This window comes from Schistocerca piceifrons, chromosome X, assembly GCF_021461385.2.
Source record: "Schistocerca piceifrons isolate TAMUIC-IGC-003096 chromosome X, iqSchPice1.1, whole genome shotgun sequence".
In the NCBI taxonomy this organism is placed as follows: domain Eukaryota; kingdom Metazoa; phylum Arthropoda; class Insecta; order Orthoptera; family Acrididae; genus Schistocerca; species Schistocerca piceifrons.
In genome coordinates this window covers 799248124-799265370 of record NC_060149.1, presented here as the reverse complement: position 1 = coordinate 799265370, position 17247 = coordinate 799248124, and the positions used below count along the sequence as shown (strand labels likewise).

The following is a 17247-nucleotide window of genomic DNA, read 5'->3' as shown; positions in this document are numbered from 1 at the left end:
CATTAGCTACCTTGGTAAAAACAATAACAGTCAAGAAAAAAGTTGTTAAAAAATCATCAGCAATGAAGAAGAAAGAAATTAGATTAAGAAATAAGTAAGAAAAATTCCAAAATACAATAAAAAATATAGTAAACTGTTATCAAATTTTGATGCAGAAAGTCTTGCTAAACAATTAAAAATAAAACATTACTGAGTCGTTTTCATGATTGATGAATTACTTAAGAAATCAAAAATTTTCAATGTGTTATATTTTACTCACATATTTCTGTTCATGTTGTTACTCACTGGATTTATTATTGTGAAGCAAAACATATAAATTTGTTTTTGATTCATTTGGTGGCAATATATCATAAGAATGATTTACATTATAATGTTGAAAGAAAACAAAATTTTGATGAAATTATTGGTGGTCATTTGTGGTAAAATTATCGTCAGATAATTAAGCAATGAATGATATTTTGAATCTAATAAATGGAAATTTTTGCAGTAACATAAATATGAAGCATCAGAAAAACCCTTTAATCGAAAATTGATAAAAGTGAATTACAAAAAATAAATTTAGGTGAAAAAGATTATGAAAGAATTAGAATCAAAAATTAAAACAAAAGTTCATAAATATGAATCAGAAATAAATCAAAAATTAATCAAGGTTTGCAATCAAAAATTAATAGAAACTGAACTTAGGAGAAATAAGATCTAAAATTAGTACAAAAGTTAATAAACGTCAATAACATCAGAAAATAGGAAGTATAATCAAACAGTTTAATACAGAATTACTTATCATTTTACATACACTAAAGGTTATACTGATTTTAATAACAAAAACTTAGTAGACATAAATAATCCAATTGATAGGAAAGATATACTGACAAAATATCTTTAGAAAAAGTTAAATAATCTTGTTATCAAAACTCAAGATAGAAATATTTTAACACAATTTAATAACTGTGTTACTAAATATTATACAGAAAAATTAAAAACATTGGTTATAAAGATGGAATATAAAAATGTTTCAACAGACTTTAATGAAAGAAATTAAATACATGATAGTGCTATAGAACATTATTATAAAAAGACTAATAATATCAACTGAATACGCAATTATGCTTCAGATGAATTTAATACATAAAAAAAAATTTGGTGATAAGCAAATAACTGAATTTACTTTTGTGACTGGTCATGAACAAATAATACATAATTTTGAGTATGTATTATCCTTAAAACAGTATTTTGTCTTGGTTGAAATATACATAAAGATTTACCATTTATTGGTTTTGATTTTTCATTAGTCGTGTTTGATAATCTTTACAAAATAACTACTGTTAACCAGTCAATAAAAATATTGCATAAATCAAGTTTTCTAACTGTAAAATTGAAAGATAAAGTTAAATCTTTTCCAGTAGATTTAAAATAATTTTATTTGCTGAAATTTAATCTTTAACCATAAAATGCTTGTCCTTTTGAACAATCATATTTTGTGTCTGAACCGTTAGAAATTTGTCTCTACACATCCCCCCACCCCCACCCCAGCTATTATATTTGGGGTCATCCCCACGTTCAACATTCTGCAGATGTCCGAATTTTTTTACAATAATAATAAAAAAATTAAATTGTTATAATATAATAATAGTAATAAATTGTTTAATTTTTAGGTTTGTGAATAAGTTCGTAACGTTTTTGTTTTTCATGTTGGTATTCCGGTTATAGAGTGTCATTTTTTATTTGTAGTTCACTGTTGCTATTTGAGTTTACACATTGTCACTGTGGCATTTGGAGAAAGTGAGTGGAGCTGTGGACACTAGGCAATGAAGTGCCAAGTGGAGAAGCAGAACTTTACCGACAAATTCTTCTCTTTAAGTAAAGTAGACAGGTGACAGCCAAATACATTTACGCAGCATATTGCGATAATGGCATTGGACAGAGCAAGACACGAAAATAGTTTCCTCATTTCAAGGAGGATCGTTTTGACATTAGTGACTTTCCACATTCAGGAAGACCTTCAAGGTCTGATGAAGATCGTTTAAATGGATTAATTCACAATCATCCATGTCACTGTACTTGAGAACAAGCAGACATGATGAACTGTGATCATTCCAGTACCATGCGACATTTGCTTGCAATTCCATTTAATTTATAGATTCGAACGATATCATCCGTTTTATATTATGGTTTATTATTATATACAGCGAAAACTTTTTATAATTTTTTCATTAATTTCGATCTGCTTCATTTTTTATTGATGAATGTTTTGTATATGATACTAATCATCTAATTTTTAATTGAATCAACCCCTTTACAACTACCTTGAAGAGCGAATTTTTACACATTTTTTTCTTTTAGTGTTGTATTAAATCTTCCACCAACTGAATTCTTTAATTCTATAACAGCTGATCAGTGATTACTTTTATATTTCTTAATAAGTCCTTGAAAATCTTTACTATGAAATCCTTTACTATTACCTGTTAGTAAATTTCTTGAAAATTTTAGCTTTAAAATTGTTTCAAAAGCATCAGCTACATTTTTACCTATTTTATTAATGCTGTAATCTTGCCTAAAACCTAACTATGATTCCGCGCATGTTAGATTGCTTAACCTGCACAAATTCGAGTTTGTTAGAGCTGATGGCTGTCTCTCAAGTATGGGGACTTTTGGCAGTACCGCGGGCTGCGAACGAAAGGCATGTTGCAGTTTAAATTAGTGTCTTGCTTCGGTTTCTACAGCGCTGATAACCTCACCGTTGAGAGCCCCTAAACTCCTTCGTCCTTCGGTTTCTGCAGTCAGCCGTACGCAGAGACCAACTTAAACTGCCTTAGTTTATTCGCGACATGTAGTTCGTTCTCATTAGAAGTTTCTCGAGAACAGTTCGCCAGACGTGGCGTTTCTAATCGCGCCTGTGCTTGCCGCTGTTACAGCCGCCAAGCCGCAGCTGGTGTACAAGTTTATCAACCAGACGGTGCAGCCGGGCCCCGCTGTGTCGCTCAAGTGCATCGCCACAGGAAACCCTACGCCGCACATCACCTGGCGACTCGACGGCTTCCAGCTGCCGCAGTCGGATCGGTAAGCCACATGCACACTCTTCTCATCTGTTAAAGAGAGAGAGAGAGAGAGAGAGAGAGAGAGGGAGATGGTAGAGTAGAGTAGTAGGTTGCAGGTTTATCGGGATATGTCGAACGAAAGACTTGTGTGTGTGTGTGTGTGTGTGTGTGTGTGTGTGTGTGTGTACCCTTGCAGGTGAGTGGATCCAGTAGCTGCCGTTGCAAACTGATAATCTGCAGAAACATTATTTTATGCTTACCATACTATCACTGAGGTACCTAAACGGGACCAGTGGAGGTGGATGGATTTGGAATTTTTTTCCTACTTTCGATTAATTCAAGACTTATCTGTTTGAGGATCAGTCTCTCAAAATGAATGGTGAACCACGTGCCTTGCTCTCCAGCTGACACTATCGTAGCCGCCTGCCGCAATCTAGAACACAAATAATGACTCCGTGATATTTGAAACTGCTATTTTTTTTTGTAAGAAAAGGCATGTTTTTCTATTGTGCAACTAAGATAATTGTGTACCTGGTGTGTGTGTGTGTGTGTGTGTGTGTGTGTGTGTGTATTAAACAGGGGACCTAGAAACGACGGAGAGGTTTCATCCTGCAGTAGCCCTCAGTGTTCACTACCCCACAACAGGCCACAGCAGTCCACCCACCCCACCACAGCCCCAAACCGAGCCCAGGGTTATTGTGCGGTTCGGCCCCTCAGTGGAACCCACGGGAACCTCTCATACCAGACGAGTGTAATCCCAGCAGAACTTCATAGGCCGTTGCCATTCGTTCATTGAGACTAGCGGTCGTCGCTTGAACATTTACTATGAGCTGCTAGAGTAAATTATGGAGTACGCATACGTGGAGACAGTGTTTGCGCAGCAGTCGCCGACATAGTGTAACTGAAGCGAAATATTAGTGCCAGCCCGCATTCACCGAGGCAGATGGAAAACCGCCTTAAAAACCATCCACAGGCTGGCCAGCACACTGGGCGGATTCGTGCTGGGGACCGGCACACCTTCCCGCTCGGGAAGCAGCGCATTAGACCGCGCGGCTAGCCGGGTGGGCTACCTAGTAGTGTTAATATTGTATGTTACCCTACTAGCCACTAAAATTGCTACACCAAGAAGAAATGCAGATGAGAAACAGGTATTCATTGGACAAATGTATTATACTAGAACTGACATGTGATTACATTTTCACGCAATTTGGGTGCATAGATCCTGCGAAATAAGTACCCAGAACAACCACCTCTGGCCATACTAACGGCCTTGATGCGTCTGGGCATTGAGTCGAACGGAGCTTGAATTGCGTGTACAGGTACAGCTGCCCATGCAGTTTCAACACGATACCACAGTTCATCAAGAGTAGTGACTGGCGTACTGTGACGAGCCAGTTGCTCGGCCACCATTGACCAGACGTTTTCAGTTTCTGAGAGATTTGAAAAATGTACTGGCCAGGGTAGCAGTAGCACATTTTCTGTATCCAGAAAGGCCCGTACAGGACCTGCAACATGCGGTCGTGCATTATCCTGCTGAAACGTAGGGTTTCGCAGGGATCAAATGAAGGGTAGAGCCACGAGTCGTAACACATCTGAAATATAACGTCCACTGTTCAAAGTGCCGTCAATGCGAACAAGAGGTGACCGAGACGTGTAACCAATGGCACCCCATTCCGTCACGCCGGGTGATACGCCAGTATGGCGATGAGGAATACACGCTTCCAATGTGCGTTCACCGCGATGTCGCCAAACACGGATGCGACCATCATGATGCTGTAAACATAACCTGGACTCATCCGAAAAAATGACGTTTTGCCATTCGTGCACCCAGGTTCGTCGTTGAGTACACCATCGCAGGCGCTACTGTCTGTGATGCAGCGTCAAGGGTAACCGCAGCCATGGTCTCCGAACTGATAGTCCATGCTGCTGCAAACGTCGTCTAACTGTTCGTGCAGATGGTTGTTGTCTTGCAAACGTCACCATCTGTTGACTCAGGGATCGAGACGTGGCTGCACGATTCGTTACAGTCATTCGGATAAGATGCCTGTCATCTCGACTGCTAGTGATACGAGGCCGTTGGGATCCAGCACGGCGTTCCGTATTACCTACCTGAACCCACCGATTCCATATTCTGCTAACAGTCACTGGATCTCGACCAACGCGAGCAGCAATGTCGCGATACGATAAACCGCAATCGCGATTGGCTATAATCCGAACTTTATCAAAGTCGGAAACGTGACGGTACGCATTTCTCCTCCTTACACGAGGCATCACAACAACGTTTCACCAGGCAACGCCGGTCAACTGCTGTTTGTGTATGAGAAATCGGTTGGAAACTTTCCTCATGTCAGCACGTTGTAGGTGTCGCCTCCGGCGCCAACCTTGCGTGAATGCTTTGAAAAGCTAATCATTTGCATATCACAGCATCTTCTTCCTGTCGATTAAATTTCGCGTCTGTAGCACGTCTTCTTCGTGGTGTAGCAATTTTAATGCCCAGTAGTGTAGATACTTTCGTAGTTTGCAACTCACAATACTGCTTTTATTTCATATCGATTTACTAATTTCTCTCCCTATGAGTCGAACAAAATATAGAGGTTTTAATTTTTGTATTTAGATGTCAAGATGGTAGTTCGAGTCAGTCAAACCGATCATTTGTGAAAATAATTCTGATAGTGTCGAAAAATAAAAGCAAAATACGTATTTCAGCAAATTACGGTCATCTCCGCAATAGAAAAATAGGGTTGTAATTTGTGAACAGTGATAATCGTTTAAGCCGCAAAGCATCTAGTTGAGCATACCAGTCTGTCAGATAGAACTGCTATTTACATTCCAACGTCTTTAGCAATTTCAGGTGACGATAAGCCTAAGTCCGCTGCTACAGTGGATGTGTCAGCTTACAAACACGCGATTGTCAAACAAGCTGTAAGCAGCTGAACACGGACAACCCTTACATGAGGCTACATACACTGATGATCCAGAACATTATGACCACTGCCTCCTGGTGGTGCTGCGGGCACGTACCATAGTAAGGAAAGAATGTAAGTGGAAGAGAGACGAATGGGCAGTCATTGTAGCGAAGATACAGACCGCAAATGCGGAAAGCCACTGATACAAGCGGTTTTGACAAAGAGCACTTCGTAGTGGCGCTACGGCTGGGAACCAGAATCTCTGAAATGGTGAAACTGGTCGCCTGTTGGCGTACTACTGTCGCGAGCATCTATGGAAAGTAGTTGAAGGATGGTGGAATAACGATAGGCCTTATGGTACTGGTCGTCCACGTCTCATCATAAGACGTAGAGATCGGAGGATGCCCCACTGCGTTTCATGATAGGAAGCGATCTGTGACAGATCTGACGACAGAGTACAATGCTGGTGCAGACACAAGTGTTTCAGAGCACACTGTTCGAACGCCATTGTTGAACATATAGCTCCACATTATAAGACCCCAACATGTACCTGTGTTGACCCAACGACAACGTTAGTTACGATTGCAGTAGGCACAGCATCACTAAGTTTTTACCGTGTATCAATAGAAACGCGTCCCCTATCGAATAAATCCCATTTCCTGTTACACCAGGTCGACGGCTGGGTCCTTACACGCCGTCATCCGGGCTAATGGCTGTTTGAAACGTGCACTGCTCCAAGGATACAGGCCGCTGAGAGCAGAATTATGCTATGAGGTGCATTTAGCTGGGCCTCTGTGGGACCTAGGTCTCCTTTGATGACGATGACATCTTCAAGCAGGATAACTTTCCGCAACCGTCCTTCAGTGGTTTGAGGAGCATGACAGTGAACCCACATTGATGACTTAGCCAGCAAATGCCCCTGATCTGTATCCACTGGAACATACATCGTGAGCCAGCTGTGTGCCTACAAACCACCATCCCGTAATTTGCGGGAATTTAGTGGCCTGTGAGCAGACATCTAGTGTCACATACCCCTGGAAATCTTGTAGAATCCATGCCAAGTAAAATCGCTACTGAAATGTGTTTGAAAAGTGGAGCAACACGCCATTAAACAGGTGATCATAATGTTTTGGATCATTGGTGTACACATAACGCGCTTTACCGACCCCCAGGTGCGGATTTGCGGGTGCACGTGAGATCTCTGCTAGCTCGGAGGTGGAACGACATATGGTGGGCTACTGCCCCATCTAATAAACTCTGCACGATCAAGGAGCCAACTGCAGCATGGTGCTCTTCCTTCCGCTTCTTCCAGAAGTAATCCACAGTCCATTGTTGAGTCCGTATTGGTCATACCTGGTTAACTCTAGTTTCCTTCTGTGCCACGAGCCAACCCCACATTGTGGTTGTGAAACCTTACAGGCAGTAGCTCATATCTTGCTGTAACGCCCCTTGCTGCAGTCATGGACTGTACGGCTGGTCCCAGCGGAGGTTCGAGTCCTCCCTCGGGCATGGGTGTGTGTGTTTGTCCTTAGGATAATTTAGGTTAAGTAGTGTGTAAGCTTAGGGACTAATGACCTTAGCAATTAAGTCCCCTAAGATTTCATACGCATTTGAACATTTCTGTAGCGCCCCTTCTTTTGGTCTTCTATGCTAAGTATGGACATTCGGATGCAATACCTCTACTGTTGCCGGAAGATTTACGGATGGTTTAATTCGTTCTCAGTTTTCTACGTGAAAGTGCTTTTTATACTCAGTCATATGATTTATGAGGCCTTTCTCGCTGTATGCTAGGTCTGGTGGATCTCCATCCTTACCGAGCGAGGTGGCGCAGTGGTTAGCACACTGGACTCGCATTCGGGAGGACGACGGTTCAATCCCGTCTCCGGCCGTCCTGATTTAGGTTTTCCGTGATTTCCCTAAATCGCTTCAGGCAAATGCCGGGATGGTTCCTTTGAAAGGGCACGGCCGATTTCCTTCCCCATCCTTCCCTCACCCGAGCTTGCGCTCCGTCTCTAATGACCTCGTTGTCGATGGGACGTTAAACACTAATCTCCTCCTCCTCCATCTCCATCCTTACGTCATTGACCAGGCTACTCTTTCACCCCTCCTTTAATCTGTTTTAATCGTGATTTGCATCCTTTCTGCCGTACTCAATTTTCTATTCTGAGTGCCGCATTTTGTTGAATAGAGGGCGCTCTTGACTGTAATGGACCAGGGATCGCATGTCGAGCGCGCCAGGAATGTTCACCTGTTGACTACCCTACTTCCTTCAGCTTGCTTTTGTTATTGACGATACATTAAGTTTTTGGATTTCTCGCTTTTACTGTTACGAATCTCGTGACTAGATTGGGAAACCTTCTCAGTGGATGGCTCTATTTCCGGATGCACCATTCTCGGATCGAGGGACTGATGACCTGGTTGTCTGGTCCTTTACCCTCTCCGTGCGAGCAGGCCTTAGAAGGCCCGATGGTACCGACCGATCGCCCTTGTCATCCTCAGACATTGGGTGTCACTGAATGCAGATATGGAGGGGCATATCATAAGCACACTCTTCACCCATCCGTTGTCAATTTTCGTGACCAGAGCCGCTACTTCTCAGTCAACTAGTTCCTAAATTAATTTCACAAAGGCTGAGTGCATCCCCCTTGCCACCAGCGCTCAGTAGGCCCACACGGTAACCCATCCAAGTGCTAGCGAAGTCCGACAGCGTTTAACTTCAGTGATCTCATGGGAACCAGTGTTACGACTATGGCTAAGCCGTTGGCTTTGGTCCCTTACCTCTCTCCCCCGCCCCCTAAATCAACCATCCAACCAATCAACCAAAATATTATGACAACTAACACCTTCGAGATTGAATGGCACCTGAGGGGAATTGGGAGCACGAAATATGGTAAGAATAGTACGCATGCTCTGCAAAGAGGAAATACCAGATTGTTATTGCCAATGCCTGGGGACGGGAATCTCGGAAATGGGGAAGCTGGTAGACTGTTCACATACAACTGTCGTGGAGTATCTATGGAATGTGGTGGAAGGACGGTGAAACCACGAGTAGGCGACAAAGTGTTGGACGTCCACGCTTCATCACAGAACGTGGATTTCGGAGGCTTCCCCACTCTGTAAAGCAGAATAGGCTGTGATCTGTGGTAGATACGACGACAGAGTACATAGCTGGTGCATGCACAAGTGTTTAGGAGTACACTATTTAGCGCAGATTGTTGAAATCGTCTCGGGGCTCCGCAGCGGAAGAACCCTATATGTATATATGTTGACCCAACGATATCTTCAATTATGATTCCAGTGAGCACGGAATCACCAAGTTTGGATCAGTCTGAACATGTCCCTTGATCGGATAAATTACACCATGTCGATGGTCGCGTCGGGAACCACGTGCATCCTGTCATGCTTGATGTCTTCCCCGACGGGCGATGTCATCTTCCACGAGGATAAATGTCCTTGTCAAAAGGCCAGAATCGTGCTACAATGGTTTGTGCATCATGATAATAAACTCACGTTGATGTCTTGGCCACCAAGTTCGCCTTATCTGAACCCGAAGGATCACACCACGGGCGCTATCGGGTAACAACTTCATGCCCTCAATTCATTGGCCCATAACGTACAGGAAGCGTGTGAAGCGTGCGTCACTATATGGTGCCACATACTTCGGAGAACCTACGTAGGACCGCTCAACTTCATGCCACGCAGAATCGTTGCTTCACTGCGTTCCAAAAGTGGACTGGTCGGCTATTACGTAGGCGATCATAATGTGTTATCTCATTATTGTACACTCTCGTAGCAAACAGAACATGGCACTACGGTTTGGCGGATAGCGGAGCCCCTTTTGTACATGACACCTCGTCAGATTAAGAAGCGATTCCAGTGTGTGCATTCTGTATGTTTTCCGGAGAGATGGAGAAGTTAACTACCAGAGAGTTCGATGTAAGGTAACACAGTTGTCCTCACTTAACAACGATACTGTTTGAAACTTAGACTAAGCCTTTTACAGTATATCAACTGGGATGGTCTCCAACAGAGGTGGTGTAATTATTACATTTCAAAATGTTCAAATGTGTGTGAAATCTTATGGGACTTAACTGCTAAGGTCATCAGTCCCTAAGCTTACACACTACTTAACCTAAATTAATCTAAGGACTAACACACACACCCATGCCCGAAGGAGGACTCGAACCTCCACCAGGACCAGCCGCACAGTCCATGACTGTAGCGCCCTAGACCGCTCGGCTAATCCCGCGCGGCTATTGCATTTCAAATTCTGTATAAAAAGCTAAAAACCAACTCATAAAACCGATTTCTAATTCAGACTCAATACGAAACAGTTTTGCTAAAGGTAAGAGTCAGTGATGGGCCATGAGCCTTAGCCATCTGCTTCCACGCTAAACGACTATCGAAGTAGCAGAAAATTCAGTGCATCGTTATATAAATTCGTAATAGGAATTAAATTAACGTTAGCTGCTACTGACTGCAAGAATGTGACTAGCATGTATAGAAGAGTCAGCGATCTGTCTGAAATAGTATTTTCATACAATTATTTTCAATATTGGTTGGGCGGAGAGCACGTTGAATCTGCCACTCTGAGTACCCATTTTTTCGAAATACAGTTCTCAGATGTTCCAATTCCTGGGGTAGACTCTCTGCGTCAGAGATAGTGCGCGCCCTATGTACTAGAGTTTTAAGTACCCCATTCCTCTGTGAAGGGTGGTGGCAGCTGTCTGCGTGCAAATACAGATCAGTGTGCGTAGTCTTCCGATACACCCGATGACCTAGGGTGCCGTCAGCCCTTCTCTTGACCAAGACGTCAAGGAAAGGTAATTTACCCTCCGTTTCAGTCTCCATAGTGAATTTGATGTTGGGGTGTATGGAGTTTAGATGTGTAAGGAAGTCAAGGAGTTTATCCATACCATGTGGCCAGATGACGAACGTGTCGTCCACGTAACGGAAAAAGCAAGTAGGTTTCCATACGGATGACGACAGGGCTTCCTCCTCGAAGTTCTCCATGTACAAATTCGCTACCACCGGTGAGAGTGGGCTACCCATGGCGACTCCCTCCGTTTGTTCGTAGTATTCTCCATTAAAAAGAAAATACGTGAAAGTCAAGACATGCCTAAAAAGTTCAGTGGTCTTCTCGTCAAACTTCTGACTAATCAATTCTAGTGACTCTCGCAGGGGTACCCCAGGAATTGGAACATCTGAGAACTGTATTTCGAAAAAATGGGTACTCAGAGTGGCAGATGCAACGTGCTCTCCGCCCAACCACTGCAGCACAACCTGTTGAGATGGATGAAGTCACGAGGGAGGAGGTAGGCACTGCATTTATTCCATACACAGGCGCACTCTCGGGGAAAATCGCCCGCATTCTGAAGAAACACCGGGTCGGAACTGTGTTTTGTCCTCCAAATAAAACTCGTGCACTGGTGGGGAGCGCCAAAGATGACCTCGGTTTGAGGAAGGCCGGCGTGTACCAGATTCCGTGTCAATGTGGCAAGTCGTATATTGGTCAGACGATGCGTACCGTCGAGGATCGATGCCGTGAACACCAGAGGCACACTCGACTGATGTATCCGAACAAGTCGGCGGTCGCTGAACATTGTTTGTCGGAAAATCACGCCATGGAGTATGACCGCACGAGGATTCTGGTACAGACGTCGAGATACTGGGACAGCGTTGTTAGAGAGGCCATCGAAATTCGCACCATTGACGACCTCATAAACCGTGACTGTGGCTATAATCTTAGCAAGGCTTGGGAACCAGCGATCGGGTTAATCAAGAGTAAATCGAGCAAACGTATAGTTGTGACGACCACGGTGGACAGAGCCATCACACCGACGTCATCTCAGACGCCGTCGCAATCTGTTCCACCGCGCAACCGTGGCGCGGGGCGCGGACGGCGGAGATAGCGCGCCGCTGGCGGAGGGTATTTAAATCGGCCGCCGCCGCGACCGAACCCAGTTCCCTCTGAGCAGCCATAGCGTACGGATCTCCGTGCCGGCACGTTCACAGGAGCTCAGTCCGTCAGTTCACCTGATGATGGCGACATGTATGATCGCCGAAATATTGTGCCCGTTGGACACTATAGACCGGCAGCATACCCATGGATATTTTGATTACCAAATACGCCGGGAGAAACTCAAGAATCACTTATAATTCCTATTTATGGCCATCACACAGGCATAAGAATAGCATATGTAGAGGAAGTGGTACTGTGCATTGCATATGGGTCTGCGATTGATTTGTACAGTTTCAATTTACCCGGCAAAATGCGCGAAATAAGTTTCACTCTGACTGTCCCCACCCTATCGCGGCCCACAGCGGCTTGTTGCTGCTGGCCGCATTACGTTTCCTCCAATCTCGTTTTCACTCCAGTACTCACGTCGAAAAGGGCGCAGAATCTCGATAATCATTATTTTGTTCCGCTACCAGAATTCGTACGAACCGAACTGAATTCCTGCACCACCACCTTTCCTACACCGTCAGCAGAAATGGAAATGCAATTTTTAACAGACAAATTTAGTTCTGGAACCTCAGCACAAATTATTAAAATATTCGTTCTTCGGTACAATTATCTGCCAATAGAATTTCCATGCTTACTATACAATCACCCACGAACAGCAGCATGGATTCTTCGTCGTTGTCTTGTAAACAGGTGGCCCTACATATTCCTTTAGAATACGTCCGATGCTGCTGTCATGTCTGATAATTTCTCACCGCTAAGAACGGCGTGCTCAATACTATCTGCTATTCTTCTCCAGTCCATTAGGAAGCTAGTCCGATATTTTCTACACAATTCTTTTCCCAGGGCAGCAAATAGGAACAGTGGATGGACAGAGCGAATTGACGGTCACGCGATCGCTGTTTGCATAGTTCATATCGGCACTTATACACGAGGTATTGAGTCTATAAACTGGTTTTAACACGCGAGCGTAAAATATATTCTGTAATTCTGCAACAGGTTGACGACAGCGAAATTAGGCTATAATGATGGGCCTACGTCAGACGACCCTTCTAGAAACCGAGAGTGGTCTGCGCTTTTTTGCGAATCTCTTGGAGCGTTTCATTCCTCCAATAAACTACGAAAAAACTGCTACATTCACTGGATACAGAACGCCGTACAAAGCAAACTAAGGGTGATGTAATTTTTTGAGGTCTCACTACCGATACACTACTGTACTGAGGGCTCGTTAACTTTTATAACTTAATATAGAGAACTTGCCCTACGGGTACGTTCATCTCACTCAAGTGTAATAAGCCTCTCACTAATCCGGATGTTTCCAAAGAATATGGTAGGTAGTACTGACACGTCCCTGAAACTATTCGTGGATGACTCAGTGGTACTCACATGAGTGGCATGACAACAAATTTATTGCCAAATGCAGTTGGGTGCACATATGATCAGCGCTCTAAGCCAATACTTTTAGCTAACGTTCCTCAATAGTTATTTTTTTTTATTTATTTATTTGGCATCAGTAGTCAGTTAGAGACATTTTCTGTATATGATACCTGCGACAGAGCGATATGACGTGTAAGATGTCAGTACACTGACAAGTCAGATACATTTTCTAAACATGATGATCTGCTGGCCATTAACATAACTGGAATTTTGCTTCAACCTAAATCCGTTGTTGTTATGGTCTTCTGTCCGAAAACTGATTTGAGAAAAGCTCCCCATGCTAGGCCATCCTGTGTTAGCTTCTTCATCTCTGCATAGTTATCACAACCGACATCCATTTGAATTTGCTTACTATACTGTACCCCACCCCCTTACACACACACACACAAAATACCAAACTGGCGATTTTATTGATACCAAGGATATGTCCTATCAACCCATCCCTTCATTGATTATACCATCTACTCATAGAATCTTCAGCATTCTTCAGTAGCATCACACACAAAAGCTGCTACTCTTTTCTTTTCTGAACTCTCTATCGTCTTCGTTCTTTCCCCTACGAGGCTCCAGACAAATACTTCCTGAAAAGACTCAGAGTTATGTTCGATCTTAACAAATTTCTCTTTTTCAAAAACGCTTTTCTTGTACCTTCTATATTTTGGCCATCGTCAGCTATTTTACTGCCGGAATAACAAAACGCATTTACTACGTTTATTGTCCTATTTCCTGACCCTTTTCTTCAACACCGCATGATTTAATTCGGTTACATTCCATTACTATTGTTACACTTTTGTTGATGGTTATCTTAAAATCTCTTTTCAAGACGCTAACCGTTCGATTCAACTGCTTTTCCAAGTCCATTACCGTTCCTAATCGAATTATGTCACCGGCAGTTCGCAAAATATTTATTTCTTCTCTTTGAACTTTAGTTCCCTTTACAAACTGCCCTTTGGTTTCCTTTACTGCTTTGTTAATTCACAGACTGAATAACACTGGAAATGTTTCACTGTTTTCTCAACTACTTTTCTCCTGTAATCCCCTTCTGCTCTTATCACTGCAGCCTTGTTGGTGTAAAAGTCGTAGATTTCGCTCCTTGTATTTTATCCCTGCCGTCTTCAGAATTTAAAAGCGTGCAATCCAATAAATACTGTCGAAAGCTTTCTCTAAATCTGTAAATGCTAGAAACGTAGGTTTGCCTTTGCTTAACCTCTCTCCTAACAATACCCGTATGGTCAGTTTTGCCTTGTGCGTTCCTACATTTCTACCAAACCCAAACTGACCTTTCTCGAGGTTGGCTTCCACCAGTTTTTCATTCTTCTGTAAATAGTGTCAATACTTTGGCTTATCAAAGTGATACTTTGGTGGAATTCACGCGCCGGCCGCGGTGGTCTAGCGGTTCTAGGCGCTCAGTCCGGAACTGCGCGACTGCTACGGTCGCAGGTTCGAATCCTGCCTCGGGCATGGCTGTGTGTGATGTCCTTAGGTTAGTTAGGTTTAAGTAGTTCTAAGGTCTAGGGGACTGATGACCAAAGATGTTAAGTCCCATAGTGCTCAGAGCCATTTTTTAGAATTCACGCCAGTTAGCACCAGCATGTTTTCGGAACTGGACTTAACACATTCTTCTTTAAGTATGAGAGTATTTCGCCAGTCTCCCCGGCCGAAGTGGCCGAGCGGTTCTAGCCGCTTCAGTTAAGAACCGCGCGACCGCTACGGTCAGAGGTTCCAATCCTGCCTCGGGCATGGATGTGTGTGATGTCCTTAGGTTAGTTAGGTTTAAGTAATTCTAAGTTCTAGGGGACTGTTGACCTCAGATGTTAAGTCCCATAGTGCTCAGAGCCATTTGAACCATTTCGCCAGTCTCATATGTCCTGCACACCAGACCGAATACTTTTATCATGGGTGGCTCTTGTTTCAACCCGGCTTTTGAAAGCTGAAACTGTGTTATAACATTCCCTCACACAGTCGTATTAACACAGTCTTCCAAAACACCCGTTCAAGGATCTAAAATCATTACCGTTCCAGCAGTATTTATAATATCAACTCTCCCAGTAAATACTAACTAGTGAATTGTTACGTCATATGACTGTACCAAATAAAATCAGAGTGCTCCGATAGTGAGTGTAATGCATCAGTGACGCTTGAAATTTAAAAACACTACTGACCATTAAAATTTCTACACCAAGAAGAAATGCAGATGATAAACGGGTATTCAGTGGACAAATATATTATACTAGAACTGACATGTGATTACATTTTTACGCAATTTGGGTGCATAGATCCTGCGAAATCAGTACCCAGAACAACCACCTCTGGCCGTAATAACGGCCTTGATACGCCTGGGTGTTGAGTCAAACAGAGCTTGGATGGCGTGTACAGGTACAGCTGCCCATGCAGCTTCAACACGATACCACAGTCCATCAAGAGTAGTAACTGGCGTATTGTGATGAGCCAGTTGCTCGGCCACCATTGACCAGACATTTTCAATTGGTGAGAGATCTGGAGAATGTGCTGGCCAGGGCAGCAGTCGAACATTTTCTGTATCCAGAAAGGCCCGTACAGGACCTGCAACATGCGGTCGTGCATTATCCTGCTGAAATGTAGGGTTTCGCAGGGATCGAATGAAGGGTAGAGCCACGGGTCGTAACACATCTGAAATGTAACGTCCACTGGTCAAAATGCCGTCAATGCGAACAAGAGGTGACCGAGTCGTGTAACCAATGGCACCCCATACCATCACGCCGAGTGATACACCAGTATGCCAATGACGAATACACGTTCCCAATGTGCGTTCACCGCGATGTCGCCAAACACGGATGCGACCATCATGATGCTGTAGACAGAACCTGGATTCATCCGAAAAAATGACGTTTTGCCATTCGTGCACCCAGGTTCGTCGTTGAGTACACCATCGCAGGCGCTCCTGTCTGTGATGCAGCGTCAAGGGTAACCGCAGCCATGGTGTCCGAGTTGCAAACGTTGCTGCTGCAAACGTCGTCGTCCTGTACGTGCAAATGGTTGTTGTCTTGCAAAAGTCCCCATCTGTTGACTCAGAGATCGAGACGTGGCTGCACGAACCGTTACAGCCATGCTGATAAGATGCCTGTCATCTCGACTGCAAGTGATACGAGGCCGTTGGGATCCAGCACGGCGTTCCGTATTACCCTCCTGAACCCACCGATTCCATATTCTGCTAACAGTCATTGGATCTCGACCAAAGCTAGCAGCATTGTCGCGATACGATAAACCGCAATCGTGATAGGCTACAATCCGACCTTTATCAAAGTCGGAAACGTGATGGTACGCATTTCTCCTACCGACACGAGGCATCACAACAACGTTTCACCAGGCAACGCCGGTCAACTGCTGTTTGTGTATGAAAAATCGGTTGGAAACTTTCCTCATGTCAGCACGTTGTAGGTGTCGCCACCGGCGCCAACCTTGCGTGAATGCTCTGAAAAGCTAATCATTTGCATATCACAGTATCTTCTTCCTGTCGGTTAAATTTCGCGTCTGTAGCACGTCATCTTCGTGGTGTAGCACTTGTAATGGCCAGTAGTGTATGTTTTCTTCAAAATATTCCGCTACCTGTTTTAGTTAATAATACTGACAGGCCTCGGGGACAATGTTTCACTATTTCTTTATGCTGTAGAGATGCAAGGTATGGCTCATATTGTTGGTACTGTCATATTTGGGCTGGCTGTCTTATGCGTTTCATATCATTGTGTGCCGTCATATCACCCACACCAATCCTATCTTTCTTCCCGAGCCCTTCAAGAACGTTTGTCCTCCATGGCTGTTAACAGAGCACCTTCTCGCGTCTGGCATGTGTCTGCTGTGCCTGAGTACGAACGATTCTTGGCCTTCCCGCTCATGCAAATGTTACGATCTTCCGTTTTTATACATA

At 43.7% G+C, this 17247-nt stretch overlaps 1 protein-coding gene across 1 annotated transcript in view; it reads left to right on the top strand.

Moving 5' to 3' along the window:
- Nucleotides 1-2638: 2638 nt before the first annotated feature.
- The window catches only part of LOC124722710 (Down syndrome cell adhesion molecule-like protein Dscam2), a 382068-nt gene continuing 367459 nt past the window's right edge, over nucleotides 2639-17247 (top strand). Inside the window, exons 1-2 of the mRNA XM_047247846.1 lie at nucleotides 2639-2654; nucleotides 2913-3057. Coding sequence (XP_047103802.1) covers nucleotides 2639-2654; nucleotides 2913-3057 — 161 coding nt within the window. The remainder of the gene's footprint in view (nucleotides 2655-2912; nucleotides 3058-17247) is intronic.